The sequence below is a fragment of the Setaria italica genome, chromosome IV, assembly GCF_000263155.2.
Source record: "Setaria italica strain Yugu1 chromosome IV, Setaria_italica_v2.0, whole genome shotgun sequence".
In the NCBI taxonomy this organism is placed as follows: Eukaryota; Viridiplantae; Streptophyta; class Magnoliopsida; order Poales; family Poaceae; genus Setaria; species Setaria italica.
In genome coordinates, this window is record NC_028453.1 from 31194417 (window position 1) to 31219837 (window position 25421).

A 25421-nucleotide genomic window follows, 5' to 3' on the forward strand; every position below is an offset into this window, starting at 1 on the left:
ATAGACCCCGAGCCCAAGCCCAATCCTGAGCCTGCACCTTAACCGCAAACGGAAGCTGAGCCCGCATTGCCGGCCCCATAGGCGGAGCCAGAGCCATAACCGAAACCAGGACCGGTGCCCGAACCACGACCGGATGCGGTATATGAACCACCATTTGGACCAGACCAGGCAATATAACCTGAACCCTGGCCTCCTGAGTCCTGAGCTAGACGCCGAGCTAGCACCACCCAGCCCAAGATCAAGCCCAATGCCTAGGCCGCCACCGGCACCGATGCCAAGGCCCAGATTGCTCCTCACTGGCCTGCAATTTGCAACGCCTACTGAGACTAGCACCACAAGACCAGCAAGAGCAAGGGCTCTGCTGGAGGCCATTGCTGATCACTGATCAAGCTTTGTGTTCGTGATGGCTGATGGTTTGTTCAGGGCGCAGTCTCAATTTATAGCCGCAGTTTTCGAATAATGTATATTTGTTGCACATGATGCCTACTGTAAAAGGTGGCTGGATTCCTTCACGGGCGCATGTGAAGGCGACCTAATGTTTTGGAGCTTCACCATTGGCAGTTCGTCGTCCTAGGAAATGATAAGAGGTTTGTCTGAATCAGTGGTTGCTATTGCATTTTTTTTTGCGCTGGAGAGTTCTCAATACCGAGTAGGGGTTTCTAGATTGGGCATGCCTCATGTGAAGGCTTTGGTGCCTAAGTACACGAGAAACCAATTTTAGTTTGTGGGTAGTTTCTGATGAATCCTTATGGGGAACTCAAGTAAGTTGCATCGATTTCTCCCTTCCGGAACCTTATTCAGGCAGTGGTGAAACAAGTTTCAGATTCTAATACAGCAAAGGAAAGTTTCCTGAGACAATGGAGTATTGGAGTTTGACAAATGACCGCAAACACTCGGAATGTAGTTATTGAACATAGCAAAGCAAGCATCTGGTTTGGAGAATTCCGAAACGAGTCAAAAAGGTTGCATCTGAGCTGAAGAAACATTCGATGCTAAGAGGCTATCAGATTCTGAACTTGAGAGCGGTAGCAGGATGAGAAAACTAACATCACTAACCATCTTTCTTGAAAAAAAAGTTGTTAAAGGCAAAAAAGAATACAATGATCTTGAAGTGTATCAAGTGCACCGCACGGAATCCAAGTAATTGTTGTCGTGTTATTGGGTGCTGACGTGGAGTCCCTGATCACCACTAATGTAATTAAGGGCACTTGGAGCTTAATTTTTGTCTTCAGAGCCGCCTACAGAATCAACGTACAATTCGACACCAAGTCCTCATTCTTTTACAGCCACTAGCAGAATATTTTTGCTACAACATACAGTGGAACACAATGCGGAGCCACTCAAGTTGAACAGATTCTTTTCTGAACGAAATGATATCCAAATAATTCTGTTAGTACTATGAGTCATGGCAATCATGGATGCTTTCCCAGGAAAGAAAAAAATACCAATAAGGTTAGTAAGCTTGCAGCAGTGTAAAATTGGGCTTGCTAATTCTAAGGATGAATATTTTCGCCGGCAATCCGAGATTTCGAGTGTTCTTTCAATTTAGTCTCATTGACGTTTTGTTCTCCCTGCACAAGGTTGGATGAAAGACGTGTAAATAAGTAGTACCATGCGAAATTCAGAATCTACGGGCAGAAAACATACCTCTTGTTTAGTTTTCTTCTCACTTGTTGTGTGAGCGCCTCGGTATTCAATTGCGTAAAACTTGATTTTGCAGAAAGGGCAGCTGCACTGTTAGCTAAGGACCTCAAGGATTTGGATAGAAAATCGAACAAGCTAGTACTCATCCATGTATTATTGTGTCCCAACTTAAGGTTACTTGTCTAAGACTCCAATCAAACTGAACATTCTAGGACTAATGCCATGCAAGTTTGAAGCGTTGAGTATCACTGAAAATTTGAGTTCAGTAGAAGATGTTTCGTACGACGATGGGACTCCTAATGTACTACAATGCACATCCAGAGATCTCATATCAATTGTTCATAAGTTGCAAAATAGGATACTGGACAGCGTTAGAAGTCTTGGACGGCATCAGCTGTAAGAAGCATTCTGCATGCAGAAGAAACATGAAACAATTTAGTGGCCAGAAACTTATACAAGGATGCGAATTCTCTGTAGACAAAACCAAATTGCAATAGGACAACGTAGTAAAAATAGGAAAGCAGATGCACAGAATACTGAAACTGCACATGGTCTGAAACAGTGCAGTTACTCGTGTTTTTGGCCTAAGGCAGACTCTTGGGTCTTTAGGAACTTTACATGATAATAATGTTTTTCAGGTGCTGGTAGAAAGCTCTCCCGCAAATTAATTGAAGTACACATACATCATACTGCAATATCACAAACTTTTGAAAGATAAAAAGTTGGCAAGGATATGGCAGAGCTGGTGCTAGGAGGCCAGGAGCCGAATCGGGGACATATATTCTTTACCAATTGTTTTTTGTGATGTCATGTTGTTGAAAATTTTAAATTAAGACAAATATATAGGACACTGCTTGCTTCCAAGTTCGAAGTGTTAGTAACCCGACAAATACACAGCACGTATCCTATTGCGGTATTGCTGCAAAAAAAAGCTTGAGAACGAGGAAACTCACCAGTGCAGATCCCTTTGCCGCAGCACTTGGATCTATTCAGACTCGGATAGAACTGCATGGACAGCAAAAGGACAGAAAACTAAATTAGAAGAAGTAAAGAACTGAAACAGGGAGCAGTTTTAGAACATGTGAAGTTTTGTACAGGAATGACTAATGAGCGATCGATCATACGTAGAAGCAAATTGGGCATTCCTCCGCTTGGCCGTCGCCGGCGTCCTCGGCTGGGTCGAAGCACGGCGCGAGGTCGCCACTGCGGATGAGGCGATGCAGGCGGCCGGCGTCGAGGTCGGGAAGCTCCCGGACGAGGCGGCGCGGCCGCGTGAGGCGCTCCTCCACCGCAGGAAGCCGCCGCCGGATCTGCACGCCCGAGACAACGTTGCCCATGCCGACGGTGCGCTTGCGAGGGGAGCCGTGGTTTATAGCCTTTTGCCGCAGCCGCAGTTCTGGTTCTGCATGATCGATGCTGGTGTGGAAGGAGACGAGGATCGTGGAGTGTGGCTGGCTGCGCTTTTTCAGCTGAGGAGGCAAAGGAGAAATGGAGGGAAGGAAGCAAGGCATCGTTCTCTTCTACCTTTTGAAATGTGCTGGATGGATGTGATGGTGCCTCTGTTCTCAGTTACACACTTTTTCAGCTGATTGCTGGAAGGATCGTGGGGGTGCTTTTAGCAAAGCTGATGTTCTGATGGATCAAAGTCCAACGAAGAGGTACATCTGGCGAGAACTAACGAGAAATAAGACAGCAAAAAAAAACACAAAAAATTCCGTTGCCGGGACTCGAACCCGGGTCTCTCGGGTGAGAGCCGAGTATCCTAACCAGCTAGACTACAACGGATCTCGTGAAGCACTAGCTTTAGATCCGTTATAACCAGTTAGATAGGCAGCACTCTCCAAAACAGTTTCAGCTGCCTTTGTTCCAGCCTGTGACTCAGCAGTATATTTCCCAATTCAATGTACAGAACAGACTGTTCCAAGTTCAAACAGTGGGGTACAGGTACCACACAAACATACGAGCTTGACCATACAGACCAAACCGGGAATAATCATTTGAGCAAAACCTAGACAAACTGGGAATTATCATTTGAGCAAAACCTACACAAACTGGGAATTATCATTTGATGAAACAAACACCACATGAACTACATATGAAATGGGGAAATTTGATTTTCAGCATCATAAATCTGACATCCGAGTCATCTCATAGATTAGTATCTCAATGAAACGGAAGACTTTAGGCTGAAGGTTATGATGTTGAATCAGGCAGCATACCTTGGCATCCATAAATCTGAAATCCATCTGGCCTATTTGAATCTCAATGAAAAGGAAGACTTGAGGCTGAAGGTTACTATGTTGAATCAGGCAGCATACCAGTTTCCTCATTTTTTCTGTCACGCTTGCTGTCTGCTTTAGCTTAAACTAAATAATATTCTTATTCTTAGAAAAAGCAAAAAAATTCAAAATGTTTACTGCCATGAGCCCATGAGTGCTGCCTTAAACTACTGATGAAGAAATAAAAGAAAAGGTCAGCTGCAGTTCCTTTTTTTCAGTTGATACCAGACAACTTCGATAAGGAGTGAAATTGTCAAGATATCTGTATTGTAATTTCCATTATGGTGAACAAATCTGGACTTTACTGTGATATAACATTATGAAGAGTGCAGTAACAGACAACTGAATGCTTCATGTAGAAAATGTTTTTCTTTTCCTTCTGAGTTTTTCTAGTTACTTCAGCAGTTCAGCTGAAGGCTAACTTTCACCATTTTCAGAAGACAAAGTTACTTTCTGAATGGATAAAGTGCTTGCCCAAACATAGTAGGTTACAATATTGTTCCACCAAAATTGGTGCTAACAGAGTGCTTACTCAAACAGAAGAGCAAAACTCTATCATTAAGCAAGCTACTCTGCTTTTGTCGTGGTCAAGATTAGCAGATCAAGACTAAGACTAGTAAATTTCTTTTATGCGCGTAAGGCTTCGGATGGTGGCGTGGGAGACACGGGGTTCAGACTGGTTCGGGCAAGGGAAAGCCCTACGTCCAGTATGAGGTCCTGCTCGTGTTGCCCACGCGGGGTCTGTAATAGGGGTTACAGGAGGGCGAGAGAGGGAGCTGGTCCCAAGTCTCTTGGGTGTGCCTTGATGTTCTGAGGGAGAGTGTGTGTGTTCTGTTAGCTCGAGAGAGTCCCCTGTCTCAGGGCTCCCGGTTCTCCTTTTATAGCGCAAGGAGGCCATCAGGGTTACAAGTGAGCCAGGCATAAGGAGAAGTAAAAGAGATAAGCTAATTCAAGTAAAATACAATACAAAGGGAAGGACCAAGTCCCCGGGTCGCCGCCCCCCGCTCCGGCCTTTGGCTCCTGTCGGCGCGTCCACCGGAAGTGGGCGGCTGCCTTCGGATCCTATCGGCGATCTCCCTGGTGACCGCTGCCGCCAGGCATGATGATGGCGTTCGGTCGCGGCATCTGTGCCCGTCGGGGAAGGCGGCAGATCCTGTTATCTTGCTGATGGCCCGTGGGACGCGAGCGTCGCGTCCCTGTCGCCGGATGCGCGGGGCGCGAGAACGGGCGGGGCTCCCTCCTGTACCAGGCGGCGCAGGCCATGAGTGCCCTGTAGCGAATCGGAGAGAGCCGCAGCCACTGTAGCCTGTGTTGTGCGGTCGTGCATGGGTAATTGTGGCGGGTTGCGTCGGGAGCGTGGGCGCCTTTCTGCGCGCCAGAGCCGCGGCGCATTTATGGCGAGCTCGACAGGGGAGCCCACGAGATCCGCGCTCTCTTCCAATCTGCGCCCGAGGCGGATACTTGTCATGTGGGCCCGGATGAGTCCGACCCCCGGCGCCCTAGGTCGGGCGAGGCGGAGTCTTGCAGCGAGGGGTCGGGCGCTTCCGATCTTGGGACCGTGGGTCGGGTGAGGCGGAGTTTGGTTATCAAGGGGTCGGGAATGTCCGACCCCGGGGCACTGGGTCGGGCGAGGCGGAGCGGGGCTCTTCCTCCCCATGTTGGGCCGACGGCAGTCTTCGTTACCTCAGGTGGGCCTGGGCCCTCATGATTGTTGTTTTAACGGGCATTAGGAGATCGTTAATATTTCCCCCCAACACTTTGTATCAAGAAGCGTCGACAGAACTAAAGGATATGGAGCATGATTGTCCAATTCATGGCATTAAAATCAGTTGAAGGCAACATCTTTGATCAAAAGTTCATCTCAAATTCCAATAGTGATCAGTAGAGTACAAACTGAAGGATATGAAGCACTGATTTTTTTTTCCTGAATACATTGTGATATTTCACAAATCAAAAAGAGCTTGCTCAATAAGCAAGCAGTTGTTTCAAGGTCAAGAACATCCATCCATCAGTTTTGGTCGTTAAACTCTCAACAAAAAGTGTTCAAGATCAATTATCCTTCTAGCAGTATACTAATTTGACCCACAGATTATTCAGCCAACACATAACATTATAACAAACCTCTTCTATGTGGGTTAACTTATAACACAGAATTGTATGACCTGATGAGCAACAACCATAGTAGGAATAGTACAAATCATGACAGCAGCTTGTGAAAGTAGCAATGGAGAACAAGACACCACCATTGGCATCGCTCTACTTCTTGTCCGAGACGACATTCTCAACATACCATTTGTAGGTTTCGACGAGGCCCTCCTTGAGTTCAATCTTGGGCTTCCACCCCATCCCTTGTATCTTGGAGCTATCCATGAGCTTCCTGGGTGTGCCGTCCGGCTTGCTGGAGTCCCACACCAGCTTCCCCTGGAACCCCACCACCTCCTTCACCAGCTCAGCGAGCTCCTTGATGGTGACCTCGCTCCCACTCCCCACATTGACATGCTCCAGCCCGGAGTAGTGATCCATGAGGAAGATGACCGCGTCAGCGAGGTCATCAACGTGCAGGAACTCCCGCAGCGGCGAGCCAGAGCCCCAGACGACGACCTCGGGGGCGTCGCACGCCTTGGCCTCGTGGAACCTGCGGATGAGCGCGGGCAGGACGTGCGAGTTCTCCGGGTGGAAGTTGTCGTGCGGGCCGTAGAGGTTGGTGGGCATGGCGGAGACGGCGTCGAGGCCGTGCTGGATGCGATACGCCTGGCACATCTTGATGCCGGCGATCTTGGCGACGGCGTACCACTCGTTGGTGGGCTCGAGCGGGCCGGAGAGGAGCGCGCCCTCCGTGATGGGCTGCGGCGCGAACTTGGGGTAGATGCAGGAGGATCCGAGGAAGAGGAGCTTGCGGACGGAGCCGCAGCGCAGCGCGGCGTCGACGACGTTGGTCTGGATCTGGAGGTTGGCGGCGATGAAGTCGGCGGGGAAGGTGGAGTTGGCGTGGATGCCGCCGACCTTTGCCGCCGCGAGGACGACGTAGCGCGGCCGCTCGGCGGCGAAGAAGGCCTCGACGTCGGCCTGGCGGGTGAGGTCGAGCTCGGCGTGGGTGCGGGCGACGACGGAGGTGAAGCCGAGCGAGAGGAGGCGGCGCAGGATCGCGGACCCGACGAGGCCCCGGTGCCCGGGCGACGAAGACCTTGGCGTCCTTGTCGGCGAGGAAGGAGGGGTGCGGATCTGCGCGAGAGGGGGCGTGGCGTCAGAGATGAGCGTCGCCGGGAAGGTCGGGTCCGCGGAGGGTGAGGGAGGCATCGAGGCTTACCGGCGGCGGTGACGGTGCCCATGTCGCCGGATGGATGGATGGATGGATGGTCGGATGAGATTCGCGTTCGCCGGCCGGGGGGGATTTGGGATTTTGGGGGGCCGTTGTTATTAAGGAAGAGGATTCGTGGGCCGGGCGGGCCAGGAATTGCGGCTTGGCACGTTGTACATCGGAAGCCGTTGACCTGTTTAGTCACTGACTCTGCCCTTTTCTTTAACAAAAAAAAATCGTTTTCGTTCAAGTTTCATGCATTAGGATGGGCAAAGAGAGCAGTGCTCGCTGTTCGGGTAATTCTCACGTTTCACCTAGAGATTGGTATAAGCATCTGCCATGGGATAAGAGATCGGGAGGCCGTTGCGTGAGAAGAGGATGTCAGTGTGACTCGGTTGAGGATGCCAGAGGAGAGGGCACGTGAGGCCGCACGGGATCCAAAGAATGAGCACTGAGCCAGCGTGCACGGGTTCCTTCGTCAATGAGTCAATTTGTACGATTGCTGCCCTTTTTGGTACACAAGCTGCAGTACTACGACTTTCAAAAGAAAAAAAAAAGGTGTAGCATTGCGATTGCTGCACTTGTTCGCGGCCAAACAACACGAGTACACGACTGGCCGCACGCCCGCACGAACGAGCTGCGTGAGCTTTCCTCTTCGTTCAAAGGGGCCAAAATTGCGTCCACATGTTCTCTGGTATATATTTGTCCGAGAGGACAGCCCAGCCCAGCCAACATCGTCGGCACGCCACCATTATTCGGGCCAAGCCCTCTCACCACTGGAGCTCGTCAACAAAGCCTGCCTGGGCTTTGGGCCGCCACTAAATCCACACCACCGGGCCGTTCCACCGCATTGTTGCTGTGCGCACCAAACGGGCCGTTCGGTTCGCCTCTCCCACACACATTGTTACTGCTTGGGCTGGGTGACAGTCAGATGGAACAAGAAAGAGGCGGCGGGCCGGAAAGTCACATTCCGGCGTTCCGCTGTTCGTTCAATCTAGTACGCGTTTCCTCTCCAAAAAAAAAAAATAATTATCACGTGTTGATACATGTGCCAGTGAACAGTGTAGTTTTCTTCCAGAACGATGGACACGTCAGGCACCTCCTCTAGATATGCATCCTGCGGACTGCGGTTATGGTGTACGATCTGAAGACACGTTACATAGTAGGTCCCCGCTAATGTACATTTGATGGACATCAATATCAACCTTTTCCGCGGTGGCATAAATTGTGCATTTGATGCACTTAGCCTCGCATCACACCAGGCGGAATAGTCCACAATCGGGCATGTTTATCACATGCAGACTTATACAGTAGTTGTCTATTAAGGGGTGTTTGGTTCCCTTTGCTTATTTTTAAGCAAGTGTCACATCAATATTTAGATACTAATTAGAAGTATTAAACGTAGGCTATTTACAAAACCCCTTACATAAGTGGAGGCTAAACAGCGAGATGAACCTATTAAGCCTAATTAATCCATCATTAGCAAATGTTTACTGTAGCAACACATTGTCAAATCATGGACTAATTAGGCTTAATAGATTCGTCTCGCCATATGTAATCGGTTTTGTAAATAGTCTACGTTTAATACTCCTAATTAGTATCTAAACATTTGATGTGACGGGTGCTTAAAAATAAGCAAAAGAACCAATCCAGGCCTAAGTTGTCTAGTACTGTTAAATTGATGTATAGATAGATGAATCATGGTGATTAAGTGTATATTTAATCTGTATGTGACATTTTGTTACTCATTTTCTATAATACATAGTTGTATTTTTTTACACTTATTAATTGATGAAATACTAGTTTACACAAATCAAATAAATACGAAATCAGTGAGGAAGAGGAAGAAAGATGAAAAGACCATAGTGCCCTCCTAAAAAGTTTTAGTCAGCCTTTAGTCCATGATCTAAAGACTGTTTGGTTCCACCTCCTAAAACTGATTAAAGGCAATAAATGTTGTGGCAAAAGGATCATGATGCCCTCCCCATGCCCTGCTCCTTCTCTGCATGTATGTGGATTCCTTCTTGTTCTTTCCTTTTTTAGATCCAGTAGGATAGTTGCTTTGCATTGGCGCCGTCCTCCTAGCTCAACCCACGCGCCGGCCGCGCTCCTCCCCCGCGTCGGTCGAGCTCCCGCCCGACGGCAGTGCTTGCCTGACCGAACCCGCCGGCCGCGCGCCTTCTTTTTCCTCCCGGCGCAGGGCCCGACGGTGGCATCCGCTCGCGCCCTTCTCCTCCCCCGCGCAGGCCATGCCCCTCCCGAAGGCGGCGCTCGCTCGCTGCTTCGGGGGTGGATCCGACGGGGAATCTTCAGGAGAGGATGCCGGCGAGGAGCGACGGTGACGACGGGGCAACGGCGGGGTGCGGCGACAGGGAGCGACGTGCGGCGTGGCGGGACCCCGTGGGGGTTGCCGAGGGGGTCTGGTGGTGGGGCTGGGGTTGTCGTGGGAGTCTTTGGGCGGCAGGAGGGACGCCGCCGGCAGGGGCCATGCAGGGAGGGACGCCGGCGGCGGGCGGAATGGCGGCGAGGGGCTGGGCGGGAGGGAGAGTGGGAGAGAGATGGGGGCAATAAATGAGGGGCAGTGGGGGTCCTGGATGGGCTTTAGGAGGTTTTAGGAGGGGGTGGAGCTTCTAAAGGAATTGAAACCTCCTAAAAGTCTTTAGTCACTTTTAGTCATAGTATTTGGCTCTTTAGTCCTTTTAGTCACTTTTTAGGAGCTAAAATTTTAGGAGGTGGGAACCAAACACCCCTGAGTGTGGCGGAACTGCCCAACTTAAACTGGTTTAAATGCGCCTAATCGTTGTCGATACAGCAATTATCCGAAACGCACTTAAAACAGTATAAGTCCGGTCGTCCGTTGAGTGTCCCTAGGACTCCTCGAATGATCCACGTTACGTCTCATAGCCATACACCAGGATTGTTTTCGCGATGGGAAAGCATCAACAAATATTACATTTTTACATACATACACGAGGTACGAGTTATTACAAGATATAGTTTGAAATAAACTTAACAGTGCAGGTTAGATAGAGGTTCTAGGATTTAAACATAAACGGTTCAGGTGGGAGATGAGCATTCAAGATTTCTTCTAAGGGTATTGCGAGACTCGTAACAATACCCTAGTTTTTTGGGGCTTCCTCCTCGGTGGATTCTTGCGGTGCTTCTGAAAACAGCCACAAGGGATAACCCTGAGTACGGGGTACTCAGCAAGGCTTACCCGACTAACCAATATAATAGCTTTTCTTGAAATTACATGATAGCTTTTTGGTGTACTGGATGACACACTTTTTGCTAAAAGAGCTTAGTATAAGAGCGTCCTTAACTTTATCTTTTATTTCAATTAAGTTATTACCTAACCATTCTAAATGATGATAAAAGGATTACTTGTAAACAACAAGGTACTAAGTCATACACCAAAACATTAGTGGAAGGTATAGCAATTCATGAATTCATACTACGATGCTCAACAGTGATCAAGTGCATTCATAACCGAGAATTGCGGCGATCCGGATCAAATTACATCCTGTAGGAGAGTACCTTGATCACCAGTTATATACGACTGTCCGGGTCGTACGTAACGACCTTTCGATTAGCAAATCCAATGATTGGGAATAAGACTACCCGGACCCAGGGACGCACCCCCACATGGGACCCCACGTCTGGCCTGATCACCATGTGAGTTTTAGGCTACGCCCCTGCCAATCTCCAGCACATCAAGCGCGGGTACGAAGTATTCCCGATCAAAGGGTTTACTAACCTACTGGGCTTTACTGGTCCCATACCCAGTAAGTGATCAGATGTCTTTCACTTGATCAAAGGTTAAGACAACGAATCGGGCCTTAACCAAATTAATCTAGCAGACAGAACTACATCTCTAGCTTCTATCCGCTTTCTAACCTTCCAGCTACTTTCCATACTTAGCATGTATGACCCAACATTTTACCTTAAGGTTCGGTAAACCAATTACTTAGGCAACTAAGCATTTCTAGACTTAGGTTACTTACTAATTGTTGAACAAGTGGCAAAGATGTCCTTAAAACAAGGTATGCTAATGCACAAGAATGGGTTTCAAGCAACTCCTAGACTTAGTGCATTCATATAGCAAATAACTGATAAATGGCACATGAAATAATGACTCCAAAATAAATAGGTATAATGCACTGGGGCTTGCCTTGTTCTATAAAAAAGTTAGCACTGTCTGAAGGATTGGCCTCGCAGGGACCAACTCAATGATTTCTTCGAACTCCGGAGATCCTTCTGAAAATTCTGAGAAATCCCCTTCCGGTGCTTCGGTGTCTATGATAAAGCATATGCAGGGGTTAGTGATGCAACTTTTTTTTTTGAATACAAGACTATACAACTTTCCTTCATGATAAAGTTGCAAGCCAACAAGGGACTATACAACTTATCATGATAAAGTTGCAAGCCAACACACAAAAACCCGAAAAGATTAACCCACCATTTTTAGTTCCTTTACTAACCTTACCTAAGGCTTTTTCTTTTATTTTTAGAAGATATTATAATTATTTTCTAATCTTGAAACCAAATTTCCTATGAGTTAAGAATAATTTGTGATTATGAAATGTTATTCCATATTTTATGCATTTAACAAAGATTAAGTATTTATTTAAATACTTTAAAGAAAAGGCATTAAACAAATACCTAAATTTTTATTATTTTTCCTAGGGTGTAAAAATTTTAATGCATAAAGAAAAATAAAACAATCCTAACAAAATTGGTTTCACTAATTTTGGACACCCCTAGAAATTTCTGTGATTTAAAAGGTGAGATTCGGATTTAATCTATTATTTTACAAAAGGAAATCTAAAATTTTCCCGAAAACCCCCCGGCCTACTTTTCTGATGCGCCCTCTTCCTACCCCCTCTCTTGCGCGCTGGGCCCAGGGCTCGAACCCACCCCTTACTCCTATTCACTCTACCCGTCGGCCTCTTTCTCTCCTATTGGGCTCCCTGGGCCGTTTTTCTTTTTCTTTTTTTAAACCTTAACCCGGCACCGGCCCAACGGCCCACTACTCCTCCTCCTTTTCTTCCGCGAAACCGGCCTGCTGGACCACCCGAGCCCCCAGCCTCTTCCCCTACCGGCCCTTCCCGCACTGGAGCCTGGGCCAAACAGACCCCGGCCCACCAGACTCCTCCGCTCGGCCAGCCTCCTTCTCTCCCTCGCTTCCTCTGACGCGCGGGCCCGCTGACGCCAGACCCTTCTTCCTCCTCCCGCCAAAACCCGAGCGCGATAGGGGCGGTGCGGCTCGCCGGCCGGCACCTTACCGGCGACGGGGCTAGGCCGGGGAAGCATCCCCATGCCCTAGCGCACCCGTGCGTGGTGGTAGCTCCCCGGGAGGTGGCCGGAGCCGCTCTCTCCACGGCGGCGGGCGGCGGCGCTTACGGCCGGCCGTGACTACGCACGACGACGGCTCGGCCTACCTCGACAACTACCCCTACGGCTTCCTAGTACCCCAGAGACTCACCTACGACTATCCTCATGGAAAGAGAACGACGGCAAGGAGGTGCTCACCGTGAGCAGGAGGTGCGGCGGTGGCGGACGGAAACGACGGCGATGTAGGGTACGCCGGCGGAGGGGCTGGGCAACAAGTTGCTAGGCTTGTTGGTGGGGTGTGGGTGGAGGTGTGGACGGAGGGAATCGACGAGAGCTGCGGTGTGGTGGGAGTATTTTGCTCGGCGGTGGCGGTTTGACAGAGAGGACGGCGGCAGTAAAAAGAACCGACGGTGAAAGCGGCGGCGGGAGCGGTAGATATATGAAGTTTTACCGTGCGCATGGTCGACACCATGACCTAGCTAGGGACTTGCGTGGCGCGGAGGTGGCCTAGATGTCGAGCTGGACAGCAGGCAGAAGCACCGGCGGTGACACGTCGTGCTCGGCTCTGTCACCCCTCCCCCCTTCTTGTTTTTCTGATGCCCGAATTTTAGATCCAAAACACGGTCGAGTTTGAATCCGACGGCTCCACGGTCCTTTAAGCAATGTTGTAGATAAACTCGAACTCTCCAAGTTTTATTTTTGCTCTGACCCGAGATAAACATCCAATTGTTGGGAATTTTGAATTCCTTCCTTCAGTTTACTGAATCCACCTTGAACACCTTATTCAGTTCGTCAATTATCCTATGTGGCCATATATCCATCTGTTGATCTACTATCAGTGACCTAAACTTATTCTTTTCAGTCCAACTTCCATCCATTCATGTTCTACAACTTTCAAAGATTCCATTTTTCCCATAAACACATATAACCTTTACACTACATTTTTCTGAAATTTGCTCCAAACTTAGTCATTTATCACTGTTTTCAGACTTAGGAAAATTGTTGATTCAGTGACTTGGCCGAAAATGGCAGAGTGCCAACTTTAGGCTTCAAATTAAATTGGTTCCCTTTGTGGTTCTTGATCAACAACACCCTGGTATTCTTGAACAAAGTCCATACTTCAGTATTGTATAGTTGTCTTGATCCACTTATTTGAAAATTTTGGCAGAAATCAAATTCCAAAATGGACACTTGTGCTGTTTTTCTAAAATTCCTATTATCGGGTAATGAACAGTACACTTCGGTTTTAATTTCTTTCTTTGGTTTTCTTGAGATATTTAGGACCAGATTTTGTCCCCAATCTTGATCTTCAAGTTCTAAACACTCTTATCCCTTCATTCCATATTTTTGCCAAATTTTTCTAAATTTCAAATTCAAAATTCAAATTTCGGTCAAATTTGACTCGAATTTGATTTTTAGCCAATTTCTTCTCCCTTTCTCCATAATTTGGCTTTTGGCTTTTCTTAGTTACCTTTGATGACTTAAAACACCAGGTGTTACGAACCTTATACCTTGTGCTTGAATTTCTGATAAAGTACTTTGAGCAAAGATCAAACAAGCTTTTCAATCGTATAGAGTTAAATACTATATGAATATACGAATATGACACCTATGAAGTTTGGAGGAGATCAAATAAAATGGAAAACTAAATGAAAAGATTATAGTGCGTTCAAAATCTTAGCTCTTCACCGTGTCCTGGAGGCCGTGACTCTTGCTCATCTCTCGCATCCTCCATCTCGCCCGTCTCTCGCATCCTCGCTTCTCTCACATGGCTCTCGGCGGGATCCAGCAGGGAGGGGTGCGGGTGAGCTTAGCGCGGTGGGCGCGCAGCACCACCATCGCGGGGCGCTCCGGGAAGAACGAGTGCCAGCGGAGCAACATCATACGGTGCTCATCACCGGCGCTGGCCATGGTGTTCCGGTAGCATCTAGTGAGTGGGGCAAGGGATTTGGCATGCGCGGAATTGATTTTACTACCATCCTCATTGATTTCTCGCACGCCACAGCTGATCCGGAGGAGCCATCGTTGGCTGGCAACAAGTCGTACAACAGCAGTTTTTGGCTATTTGTTCTCGGAGTACGAGTCTGTGCCATCGCCTCATGAGGCGACGACCTCCTTCTCTCTCATCATTAAATAACTATACACGTCGGATTTCTTTGCTTACGTGACTCTATACAGATGGGGTTGTCTCGCCGTTGTACTTGCCCTAACAACGAACCATGCATGTCAGTGTGTCAAAAAAAAATCCTAGCAAATTAAGGGGGTGTTTGGCAGCACTCCACCTTACAATAACTGCTCCACTCCACCAGCTCCACACTTTCCCAACTTCACTTCACCAACTCCAGAAAAACACGAAGCTGTTGTACGTGTTTGGCAGATTGCAGTGCTCCGGCTCCAGAAACATAAGGACTTGTTGTGAATAGTCTATTTTACCCATTGTAAATGGACCCACATGTCATCCTGTTCTTTTTTCTCCCCTCTTCCTTGCAGTTTCCAGTCATGCCTTCTCATGAATCACCCGTATAGCAAGGTGAGTTGTGGATGGCCTAGGCTCGAACCGTGGGGCAGTGGTGGCAGGGCCACGGCGTGGGGGCAGCGGTGGCGGCGAGGCCACGGCGTCAGGGTCATGACGCGGGTCCTACAGTTGTGATCGCGCCCGCTGACTCCTATCATTGTGGCAGACGGCGCGGCGGCTCGGCGGGGGTGGGGGCGGGCGCAGCTCTGGAACGGCCGCGAGAGGGGGGCAGGGTGCCGTGGCGCGGTTGCGCGGAGCCATTTTGGGCCGGAGAATGGCGGAGCCTGGCGAGACTCGGTGGCTGGCGGCGGAGAGGATGGGAGGGGGCGACGGAAACAACGGTGTTTTGTTTGTTTTGCGAAGCGGTACGCGTGTAATCAGTGGCATGGTGGGTAATTACCCCACAGCTCCATGAGGTCTGAAACTGGAGTTTTGGAGCACCCCTTGAGGTACTCCACAAAAAACGTGGATCTGACCCCTAGCTGCAACTTTTTTCTGGAGCTGGAGTTGGTGGAGCTAGACGTGCTGTGAGTTTTTTGGAGTTGGTGGAGTGGAGCTAATTTTCCTGGAGTGGAGTGCTGCCAAACACCCCATAAGTATTTGGACGGAGCAGTGTACTATATAAGTATATGTTAAGCTTACGCGATGATGAGACGAGGAGGAATCAGGACTAATTTTGCAGAGCACGACATATATATGCAACAACAAAAACGTGTCAATTTTAAAGGCAGTACATTGCTACACAGTCTCGTAGGTTGTTTCATGCAATATCATATAGGATTTTTACTGATGTGGAAGAGAGAAAGAAAGGAGAAAGAGATCGTTGTTTCACGAAACAACCGCCTCATAGCACTAAACTTTTTACCATTGTACGAGCTGTGGTTGCCATGCAACTCATAATATTCTTGTATTTCATTCACAAATCAAGGGATTTGAGATTACTACGAGAGAGAAAAAGACAAATCATTGCAGTGGTTGTCTACGATAGATTATCCAAGATTACGTGTATGCACGAGACCGCTTGTGTAAGCATCAATGTACTAAAGTGACCACAGGTAATGAGACGATTCTATCCACCGTGGCATGCATTATTGGCTAATCATATATGTTAACTTGACCTCGTTTGGGAGGGATTCTCCCAAAACGACTTCACCGGTGAAGGTAAAACTGATGAATCAAAAAATAGTGATTTCATCCTACTTCTAATTCATTTTAACCTTAGTTTAAAAAACAACCTCACGCTGCCGTACTTTGTTTTGCGCAAAACATTATTAGGTGCAGAGACGTGCACACTCGCGAGAGCGTCGGACTCCACAGTCCCGGGCCTTTATTTAAGGCCGCCGATGCAAGCCACGGCCCACGGCACGACAGAAACATATTACATGCTCGATCTACACCTCAGCTTTCAAGAGCGCAGAACCTTACAATGCCTTCCCACGGGACTCCGCCACATGCTACTGCCAACGATGGCACGGCGTCTTTCCTCGCCGACAAGTCGGCTAAGGTCTTCCTCGCCGGCCACAGAGGCATGCTGGGCTCCGCCGTGCACCGCCGCCTCACCGCGCTGGGCTTCACCGACATCGTCGGCCGCACCCGCGCCGAGCTGGACCTCACCTGCGAGGCCGCGGTGCGCAAGTTCTTCGACGCCGAGCGGCCCCGCTACGTGATCCTCGCCGCGGGCAAGGTGGGCGGCCTCCACGCTAGCGCCGCCGCACCGGTGGACTTCATGACCGAGAACCTCCGCATCACCACCAACGTCCTCACCGCCGCCCGCCTCTGCGGCACCGTCCGCAAGCTGCTCTTCCTCGCCACCTCCGCCGTCTACGCCGTCGACGCCCCCCAGCCCATCCCGGAGTCCGCGCTCCTCGCCGGCCCTCCGGCGCCGGGGAACGAGTGGTATGAACTGCATGCCGGTGTGCACGACTGCATGCAAAAAACAAGATGCGAAAAAGAAAAAAAAACATATGCAGCAACATGACAAAAAAAATCAAATTGCATGCAGGTACGCGATCCCCAAGATCGTGGGCATCAAGATGTGCCAGGCGTACCGGGCGGAGCTCGGCATGGACGCCATCGTGGCGGCGCCCAACAACCTGTACGGGCCGCGGGAGCCGTTCCCGCCGGAGAACTCCCACGTCATCCCGGCGCTGATCCGCCGGTTCCACCACGCCAAGGCCGCCGGCGCCGCCGAGGTCGTCGTCTGGGGCTCCGGCCTCCAGCTGCGCGAGTTCACGCACGCCCATGACGCCGCGGACGCCGTCGTGCTGCTCATGGACAGGTACTCCGGGGCCGAGCACGTCAACGTCGGGAGCGGCCGCGAGGTGACGGTGCGCGAGCTCGCGGAGATGGTGAGGGAGGTGGTCGGGTACGAGGGCCGGGTCGTCTGGGACACGAGCCGCCCCGACGGCGTGATGAGGCGGCTGCTGGATAGCTCCAAGATGAGGGCGATGGGGTGGGAGCCCAAGGTGGAGCTGAAGGATGGGCTGAAGAAGCTGTACGAGGGTTACCTGCGTGACTGCGCCACGAACTTGAAAGAATGAACTCATAGCATATCTGGATGTGTATCCAAGACTGAACAGCTGCAGTTTGTTCTGTAATAAACTTGTTAATGAAGTATTTGAACTGCATGCAGTATTTGATGTGGATTATTCAAAATGTAGATGATATGCACAAATGTGTAACAAATCTTATGTCATCCAGACTTCCCAGTACTGCCTTTGCTTCACGCTGAATCACACTGTACATAGACAAAGACAGAGAACACCAAATCTACGAGAATGCTGATAAGAGGTAGGGACGATCTAGAGGGCAATCATCTCTAGATTCAGGCGATCCTTGCCAACCATATGATTGGCATTGGACGAATCAGCAGATTCTTTATGCTTCCTCCTAATTGTTGTGCATCATTTTCCGACTATAAAATCTCAACGACACTAGCTCCTCTGCACCACCAGTTTCTTTGCGACTGTGCATTTGCCACCGACAGTCATGGTACAAACTCTAATCTGAGTTGTACGATGTGGTTTTCTGAGGTGGAAATGAGGGGCTGTCCTGAGAGTCTTCGTCGCCATCGTGTCAAGATGTACAAACCATAGTCTTAGCCACACGATGTGGTTTTCGGGGTCTTGATCAATCCACTGTCATTTCTCTCTCAAAAAGGTGAGTCACGGCACCTTCTGGACGGAAAAAACGTGTCTTATTCATTCCATGTGGGGTACGGAAAATAATAATTCCCCATAACACATTTTAGATATTGGCATGATCATTAAAACATAATAGTTGCTGGTACCAACCAATCCACTACCTCAGAGATACCCAAAATTCTCTCATTTATTTGATGGTCATGGGAGTTTTAATGGAATAATGAGGAATGGGTGTTTAAAGGGGGCAACTCCTACCAATTACTTCTTAAAGGGAGGGTTGGGAATTTATTTTAATTGGAAGAAGGATGCATCTACACCGTTAATCATAACTTAAGATATAATTTCTTATCCCTAAATCCTTATACTAAACAAAGGATACGAAGTCCCACTTAAATTTCCACTCTTAAATCCCTTCAAAAGATAAACAAGGGAATAAGATAAAAAAATTATATTCCTAAGTAAATTCCCTAACCTCTAATTTCAATCCTTAGTTGCCAAACGCACCATGAAAGAGAGGTGGACAGGTCTCTCTCGGGTTCTCAGCCACTCGATCGATCGATGCCGAACAGCCGAAAAAGCCAGCAAGCGCTCGGGTTGTGGGCTGTCATCGCCCTGGGCTTCTGGCCGGCGCGGACAGGCCGACCGAGCGAGACGTTCTTTTAGTTTCGTTACATATACTTCTTCCGTTTGGTTGGCCGGCCCGTGGGCGGTCTCCGAGCGAGCCCATTATCACTTGACGCGCGTGTGTCGGACTTGCCAATTCGGCACTCCGCGTTGGACACGCAGAGCACGCCACTGCAGACTGCACGAGCTAATGCACGCAGGTAGGTGTTCGCTCATAGGCTCATAGCACACGTGGCTGGCTTGCTGCTGTCCACTCGATCCCGCGTCAACAAACTCGTGTCCGGCCGCTCATCATCATCCGTTCATCACCTAGCAACGTGGCCGCGGCGGCGGCGGGGCGAGTCGTCCTCGTACGCCAATGTTCACATGCGCTGGTGCTGGTGGGTCACCGCCTCCCCGATTCATTCATTCCTCCACGCCTTCCGTTTAGATCACAAAGACGGGTGGCGTTGCACGGTTCGCCGGGCCGGTGTCCAACCCAAAGTCCACGGCCGACAGAAACTTCGCAAACCTCCTTCATTAAAACCCCCCATCGAATTCAATGGGCAGACACGGGTCAACCCGAGTCGTTTTCGTCTCCAACACCTGCTGCTGCTCCAGGCGCCATCGATCGCAATGGAATGGAACTCCCTCCAGGAGGAACCCGCACCGAATTTTCTGATGCAAGTTGCCAGTTGCCACACAGCTGTGTCATCTCATCTGTCATGTAAGCGGCGCGAGTCCACGGTCAAACCCCGTCCAGACTCACGGCTAGTTTGGTTAGAGTTGATTGGTGGAAGGGAAATGAAGTTTAGGTAAGATTAAAATTATTTTGTTTGTTTGGTGGGTATGAGAATTTTAATGGAACGAGGAATGGGAGTTTAGAGGAGCAACTCCCACCAATCACTTCCCAGAGGAGGAGTGGGAGTTTGTTGTTAAGTGCAAGATGGATGCATTTACACCATTAATCATGACTTAAGATATAATCTCCTCTCTTTAAACCCTTATACTAAACAAGGGATACGAAGTCTCACTTAAATCCCACATTTAATTCCTTCCAAAAGATAAACAAGAAAATGGAACTAAAAATCAATCATATTCTCAAGTGAATTCCCTCCCCCAACTTCCACCGGTCATAACCAAATTGGATGGATCTTCCCACGTTCCTTCCGATTAGTTGCTAAACGCACCCTCGAGGCCACGGAGCCGCCACATGGCCCCACCCGCGGCAGGTCCAGGCTCCCGCCGCCCGTCGCGCCAACTCGGCCAACCTCCCCACCCGCCTCGCCGTCCGCCCACACCAAGGCGGGCGCCAAGGCCACGAACAAACAAGATATAAACGTGCCCGTGATGGATCACGGCGCCAACGTGATCGGTTTCCCAAGCGTGCACGCTCGCCAGCAACGTCAGGCAGCAGCAGCAGGGGTATCTCGCGAATCCGACCCTTGCCGAGACGGAACCAGAGCCACGGGTGCTCTCGGAATCCGAGTCGTAAAGGCGCTGCCGCCGCGCGCCCCAGAAGAGTTCTCCCTCTACATAAGCCCCGCGTGAGCGGGCTCTGCCGCAAGCCCAAAAGACGAACGAGATTCCCCTACCAGTCCGGCTTCCGTGCGCGCGCGCCTCCCCCACGCACGCACGCACGCCTGCAGGGGTCACGAGGAGGGAGACATGGCGACCACGACGGTGACGACGACGACGGCGACGGCGGCCACCACCACTACAACACGGGCGCTGCGGCACTGGGGGGTGTTGGGGTGCTGCTGCGGCCACCGCGCGGTCGACGACGCGGCGGACGTCGTGGCGTCGTCGTCGCGGGAGGAGGAGCCGGCGGTGGCGCTGCCGGGGAAGGAGATCAAGGGCGGCGAAGGGGGGCAACAGCTGCCGCGGCTGGTTCGGTTCGAGGAGCTGCCGGACTACCTGCGCGACAACGAGTTCATCCACGCCCACTACCGCTGCGAGTGGTCCGTCCGCGACGCGCTGCGCAGCGCCTTCGCATGGCACAACGAGACGCTCAACGTCTGGAGGTACGCTGCCGCCGTCCCTTCTTGCCCGGCCTTAAGCTCTCCTCTCCGAATTCTCCGTTAATTAATTCTCTGGTTGATCTGGCTGACCTCCGCCTGCATTGCGATGTGCCTGCAGCCACCTGGGAGGCTTCTTCCTCTTCCTCTACCTCGCCGTCGCCAAGGAGACGGGGAGGGTCGCCGCCGCCGCCGCCCGCGCCGCCCCGGGCATCGTGACGTTCGTCCTGACGTCGGCCAACGCGTCCTGGGAGACCCGCAGCAACTCGTCGGTAAGCGACGAAACCTTCAAACTTTCCCCTCTCCCAGTTTTTGGACTTTTTTGCAGTCCTGTTCCGACGCAGAGTTCTCGTTTTTTTTTAAAAAAAAAAGCAAATAGCACTCTAAACACAAATGTGACACATCGCACACAAACAATGTTTGTTTGTTTGTTTTTTCGTTAGCATATTCAGAATTCAGAAATCATAGCGTCCCAATGAGAAAGCAGCCAAGAACAGATACTCCCTAGCTGTTCAAATCATTGTCAGCTAGCTCGGCCACTAACTCAGCAGAATCTTCAAGCCCCATACCGCACACACTACCGTTTCTCCGGAAGCCATAGTATATATATAATATATCCACACAATATATAAAATATTTATAAAAAATAGTATAGTGTAGCAGCATACAGCTCGGACAAAAAAGATTAAAAATAATCACAAAGCGCCGGATCGTGAGGCCCAGAGCGCATATATGTGGATACGTGTATCGGTATCGGGTTGATACGGATACGAGGATATACCATTTTCTTAAAAAACTCGATATGTGGATACGTTTTTTTGAATGAATGAGCACGAGATTGTGACTATTTCATTGACAGAGAAGGTTGATATGTGGATACGTTTTATTATTTTTGAAAAACAATTAATGTAATACTTATAACAGCAGAAACAATAAATAAACTTGTGATTATATCGTTTTGCATTAGAGCATAAGCACACAGTTAGAGTAAATATTGTAATTGCAGAGCACTAGCTTAGCAAGCATAGCGCCCAGACCCAGCGCCACCGGCCAGTACAAGCAAGAGCATAGAGCATGCAGAGCAGAGGAAAGGGTGTAGTGAGTGGAAGGGATAAAAAGAATAGAAGATGTACTAGGCAGCTAGGTGATGGGTGAGCAATGGAGATGGATTGAATGGCAACGCTAAGTTGGGAGGTCAGCAGGATTGCAGAAGGGGAAGCGAATAGGAGCGGAGGCACTAATCTATCGGAACAGAGGGTGAGGGACAGACTCCATGCATCAATTGAGGCGCGTGTCGCCGGCTCGCCGCCCTCATCTTTGCTCGCCCGCGAATCACCGCTGCCGGATTTGCCGAGCTCGTGTGCAGGTGCGTGCTGCTGACTTGCTGCCGGCGCGCCGGTGGCGGGTGATTGAGGTACCCATGAGCTGTCCACACAGAGACTAGACTAGGCGCCAAACAGAGGGCCAAGCCGCCCTCCCAGGCCATACCCAGTTGTCTTCCACGATCTGTGAACCAGCATGATTCACAATTCACAAAAGAAATCAGGTTGCCGCGTTGCATGCTGATGGCCAGCCACATGTTTGGAGTTAGGAGTTAGGGCCTGGTGATATTTCAAACCCAAGAAAGAGCTCAGTGGCAAGCTGTCATTGGCAATGCCTGGTAATGGTTAGGTACTGCAAGCCTGAATGTGCTCATGGCCCTAGCTAGATTACATCATTAACTCTGTTGTCATCAAGAACAATCAGCAAACAACAATCTGGCAGGAAAACGGCTGCACTGTGCGTTAGTCTCCTCCCCCCTAGCTGGAGACTGGAATGCTGGACGACCGTTTCCTAATTGTTCAATCAGTCTCCCCGCACCTAACTGCATTCATCGAGCTGTTCCGTTGAGACTTTCAGCTTCCCGGCCAGCTAACTGAAACGCAATCATCGCATCTCAAGTCTTCAGGCACCCAACTTGCAGGCTTTTGTCTTATTAAAAATCCCTGTCGTTTGTTGCACATGGCCATGCTACCAACAAAGTTCCAGATTTGTTTCAGTGGCCTAGCTTTAGAGCTGTAAAATTTCCTCTGTTTGTGTTAATTAATTACCATGGTTAACAGTTTACTTGTGTAACTGACTACAGTAATTCATTGTTTTGTTGGTGCTAATCTGATGAGGATGTTTTTGGTGATTTTCAGAGCTTGGTGGCGAGCACGGACTTCTCGTCCGTGTTGTTGGGGAGCGTGAGCAGCAGCGGCCATGGCGCCGCCCACCACTTGGTGCCGAGGTGGCCGCGGACGGTGTTCCTGGGGGGTGCCATGACGTGCCTGGCGGTGAGCGCGGCGGCGCACCTGCTGGCGTGCCACTCGCACCGCTTCAACCGCCTCTTCTGGCAGCTCGACTACGCGGGGATCGCCGTGATGATCGTCGCCTCCTTCTTCCCGCCGGTCTACTACGCGTTCCTCGGCGACGCCGTCACGCAGCTCCTCTACCTGTCCCTCATCACCCTGCTGGGCCTCCTCGTGGTGGGGCTCATGCTCTCGCCGGCGCGGTCGTCGCCGCGGCTGCGCCACCTCCGGGCAGGCCTGTTCGTGTGCATGGCGCTGTCGGGGGCCGTGCCGGCGCTGCACGCGCTGGCGATCAACTGGGCGCACCGCGAGTGCCACCTCGCCCTCGCGCTCGAGCTCGTCATGGGGCTCGTCTACGCCGCCGGCGCCGGGTTCTACGTCAGCAGGGTGCCGGAGAGGTGGAGGCCGGGCAGGTTCGACTGCGTCGGGCACAGCCACCAGATCTTCCACGTGCTCGTGCTCGTCGGTGCGCTCACGCACTACGCCGCCACGGCCATCCTCATCAACTGGCGGGAGGCGATGGCCGCCGCCGCCGGGGCGGCAGCGGCGTTGTTGTGACTTGTGGCTCATGTGCAAGCTCAGGGCAATGTATATGTAGGCAAAGGGCGCCCCATTGATCATTCGTTCATTCTTTGTACTCGCTATACATTAATGAAAATATTTGTTCTTGGCATTTCATATGGAAAATTGTATATGGAATCGCCAATCTCGGATTTGCTAATGTTGTGCAAGATGCCATGTGGAGCTATTTTTGGGTTGCAATAATGCAAACCAGAGTACCAGACAATGTGCTGGATCTTCTTGTCTGTTCATGCGCTCATACACGTCGTTAGATTTGGGCGATTTGGGACTGCCTGCACTATATATAATGGGCCTCTGGCAGTCTGGCAGCAGCACAGGGCCCCGTACAAGGCCTCCCTTTCTCTTGGGCGGAAGAGGGGAGAGTGAGAAATCTGAAATGTGTCCTAAACTGCTACGAGAGACTATCAGGAATGAGAGTGACCTTCAGTAAAAGCAAGATATTACCTATGAACATTGACGAAGATCATGCACATGTTTTGTCCCATGTCCGGGGGTGCCCTTCCAATGAGCTACCTAGGCGTCCCCCTGCACTACTCTTAAGTTGAGGAGGGAAGATGTGTAGATAAGATTTTGAAGACGATAGCAGGCTGGAGAGGGAGGTTATTGTCCTATGGTGGGAGATTAGCGCTAATTAAAACATGTCTAGCTAGCATACCAATCTATCTTTTGCCATTTATCAAATTTCCAAAATGGGCCATTCAGTTGATTAATTCCCAAGTGGCCCCCTGCCTTTGGAATAACTTTGACGGACACGAGGCATATCATCATCTGGCCAGTTGGCCTACTGTGTGTATGAGAAAGGAGTTTGGGGGGTTAGGAGTGCCTGACCTAAGGGACCTAAAACTTATATGCCTTCTAGGATCATGGCTCAGGAGATACATGAGTGGAGAGGATCAGTTGTGGAAGCAACTCGTTGATTTTTAGTATAACACCAAGAAACCCAATGTTTTCTCTTGTAGGGACACTAACACCTCCCAGTTTTGGAAGGGTGTGATGTGGGCAGCTCAAGTGGCAAAAATGGGTTATAGGTGGCACATAGGAAGTGGAAAACAAATCAAGGTTTTTGGAAGATAACTGGCTGGGGTCTAGTAGCTTAGCCATTCTGTTTTGAGATATCTATATGCTGGTTCATGAACAATCAGCCACCATTGCAGAGTTGTGGGATGGGGCAACTCTGAAATGTACTTTCGAAGGTGTGTGACACCAAGCCAGTTTAGAAAGTGGGAGGAAATAGTTCAGATAGCATCCACCATTACTTTTACCGGTGAAGATGATGCGGTAATCTGGAAATACACCTCGAGTGGTATCTATTCGTCGCAATCCCTTTACAAAATTATAAACTTTAGGGGTGTGGTGCCTGTGCATAATCCAGCAGTAAGAAGCTGCTCATCCCACCATGGGTGCATATTTTTTTTGGCTGCTCTCAAAGAATAAACTACTAACCAGAGAGAATCTAGCTAAGAGAAGAAAACTAGAAGACAACACTAGTCTTTTCTGCGCTGAAACTGAAACCTGTTTTTTGGGTGTGTGGTTGCCCAACAGATTTGGGTAGGACTAGCTGAGATAGGTGGCACATATGGCTTTAGGAATTTTGAATCTGTGGCTAGATTTTGGATAAGTGATAAGAAGCATTGTGTAATGAATATGTTTTGTGCCGCGGCCATGTGGGCCATTT

General features: G+C 49.9%; 4 protein-coding genes and 1 non-coding gene across 5 annotated transcripts; 2 read left to right on the plus strand and 3 right to left on the minus strand.

Moving 5' to 3' along the window:
- Positions 1-1335: 1335 nt before the first annotated feature.
- LOC101770017 (protein SIP5) lies at positions 1336-3155 on the minus strand. Its single transcript, XM_004965644.2, has 5 exons — positions 2769-3155; positions 2598-2649; positions 2007-2052; positions 1648-1729; positions 1336-1571 (listed from the first exon to the last, which is right to left on the minus strand). The coding sequence occupies exons 1-5, from the start codon at positions 3153-3155 to the stop codon at positions 1494-1496; spliced, it is 645 nt and encodes a 214-aa protein (XP_004965701.2). The 3' UTR covers positions 1336-1493.
- A 201-nt stretch (positions 3156-3356) lies between these two features.
- TRNAE-CUC lies at positions 3357-3429 on the minus strand. The gene has a single exon. It is a non-coding gene; the product is annotated as a tRNA-Glu (tRNA).
- Positions 3430-5848: 2419 nt separating this feature from the next.
- On the minus strand, positions 5849-7267 carry LOC101770689 (probable GDP-L-fucose synthase 1). Its single transcript, XM_004965646.4, is given in 3 exon segments — positions 5849-7094; positions 7096-7145; positions 7231-7267. Coding segments are annotated over 3 exon segments (987 nt in total). The 5' UTR covers positions 7253-7267; the 3' UTR covers positions 5849-6179.
- A 9069-nt stretch (positions 7268-16336) lies between these two features.
- Positions 16337-17718, plus strand: LOC101771087 (putative GDP-L-fucose synthase 2). The gene is made up of 2 exons (XM_004965647.2): positions 16337-16966; positions 17073-17718. Exons 1-2 carry the CDS (start codon positions 16497-16499, stop codon positions 17608-17610), a joined length of 1008 nt encoding a protein of 335 aa, XP_004965704.1. The 5' UTR covers positions 16337-16496; the 3' UTR covers positions 17611-17718.
- Positions 17719-20193: 2475 nt separating this feature from the next.
- Positions 20194-23885, plus strand: LOC101771477 (heptahelical transmembrane protein ADIPOR2). Its single transcript, XM_012845700.2, has 3 exons — positions 20194-20840; positions 20956-21106; positions 23015-23885. Exons 1-3 carry the CDS (start codon positions 20485-20487, stop codon positions 23720-23722), a joined length of 1215 nt encoding a protein of 404 aa, XP_012701154.1. The 5' UTR covers positions 20194-20484; the 3' UTR covers positions 23723-23885.
- The last annotated feature ends 1536 nt before the right edge of the window (positions 23886-25421 follow it).

What these genes read in the sequence shown, in the direction of transcription:
- LOC101771087 (XM_004965647.2), top strand. Translation starts at nt 16,497, where the DNA reads ATGCCTTCCCACGGGACTCCGCCACATGCTACTGCCAACGATGGCACG. An exon ending in CCGGCGCCGGGGAACGAGTG is followed by an intron (nt 16,967 to 17,072) that starts GTATGAACTGCA and finishes AATTGCATGCAG; the next exon opens with GTACGCGATCCCCAAGATCG.
- LOC101770017 (XM_004965644.2), bottom strand. Translation starts at nt 3,155, where the DNA reads ATGCCTTGCTTCCTTCCCTCCATTTCTCCTTTGCCTCCTCAGCTGAAA. An exon ending in AATGCCCAATTTGCTTCTAC is followed by an intron (nt 2,650 to 2,768) that starts GTATGATCGATC and finishes CTGTCCATGCAG; the next exon opens with TTCTATCCGAGTCTGAATAG. An exon ending in CGGCAAAGGGATCTGCACTG is followed by an intron (nt 2,053 to 2,597) that starts GTGAGTTTCCTC and finishes TTCTGCATGCAG; the next exon opens with AATGCTTCTTACAGCTGATG.
- LOC101771477 (XM_012845700.2), top strand. Translation starts at nt 20,485, where the DNA reads ATGGCGACCACGACGGTGACGACGACGACGGCGACGGCGGCCACCACC. An exon ending in GAGACGCTCAACGTCTGGAG is followed by an intron (nt 20,841 to 20,955) that starts GTACGCTGCCGC and finishes ATGTGCCTGCAG; the next exon opens with CCACCTGGGAGGCTTCTTCC. An exon ending in AGACCCGCAGCAACTCGTCG is followed by an intron (nt 21,107 to 23,014) that starts GTAAGCGACGAA and finishes GGTGATTTTCAG; the next exon opens with AGCTTGGTGGCGAGCACGGA.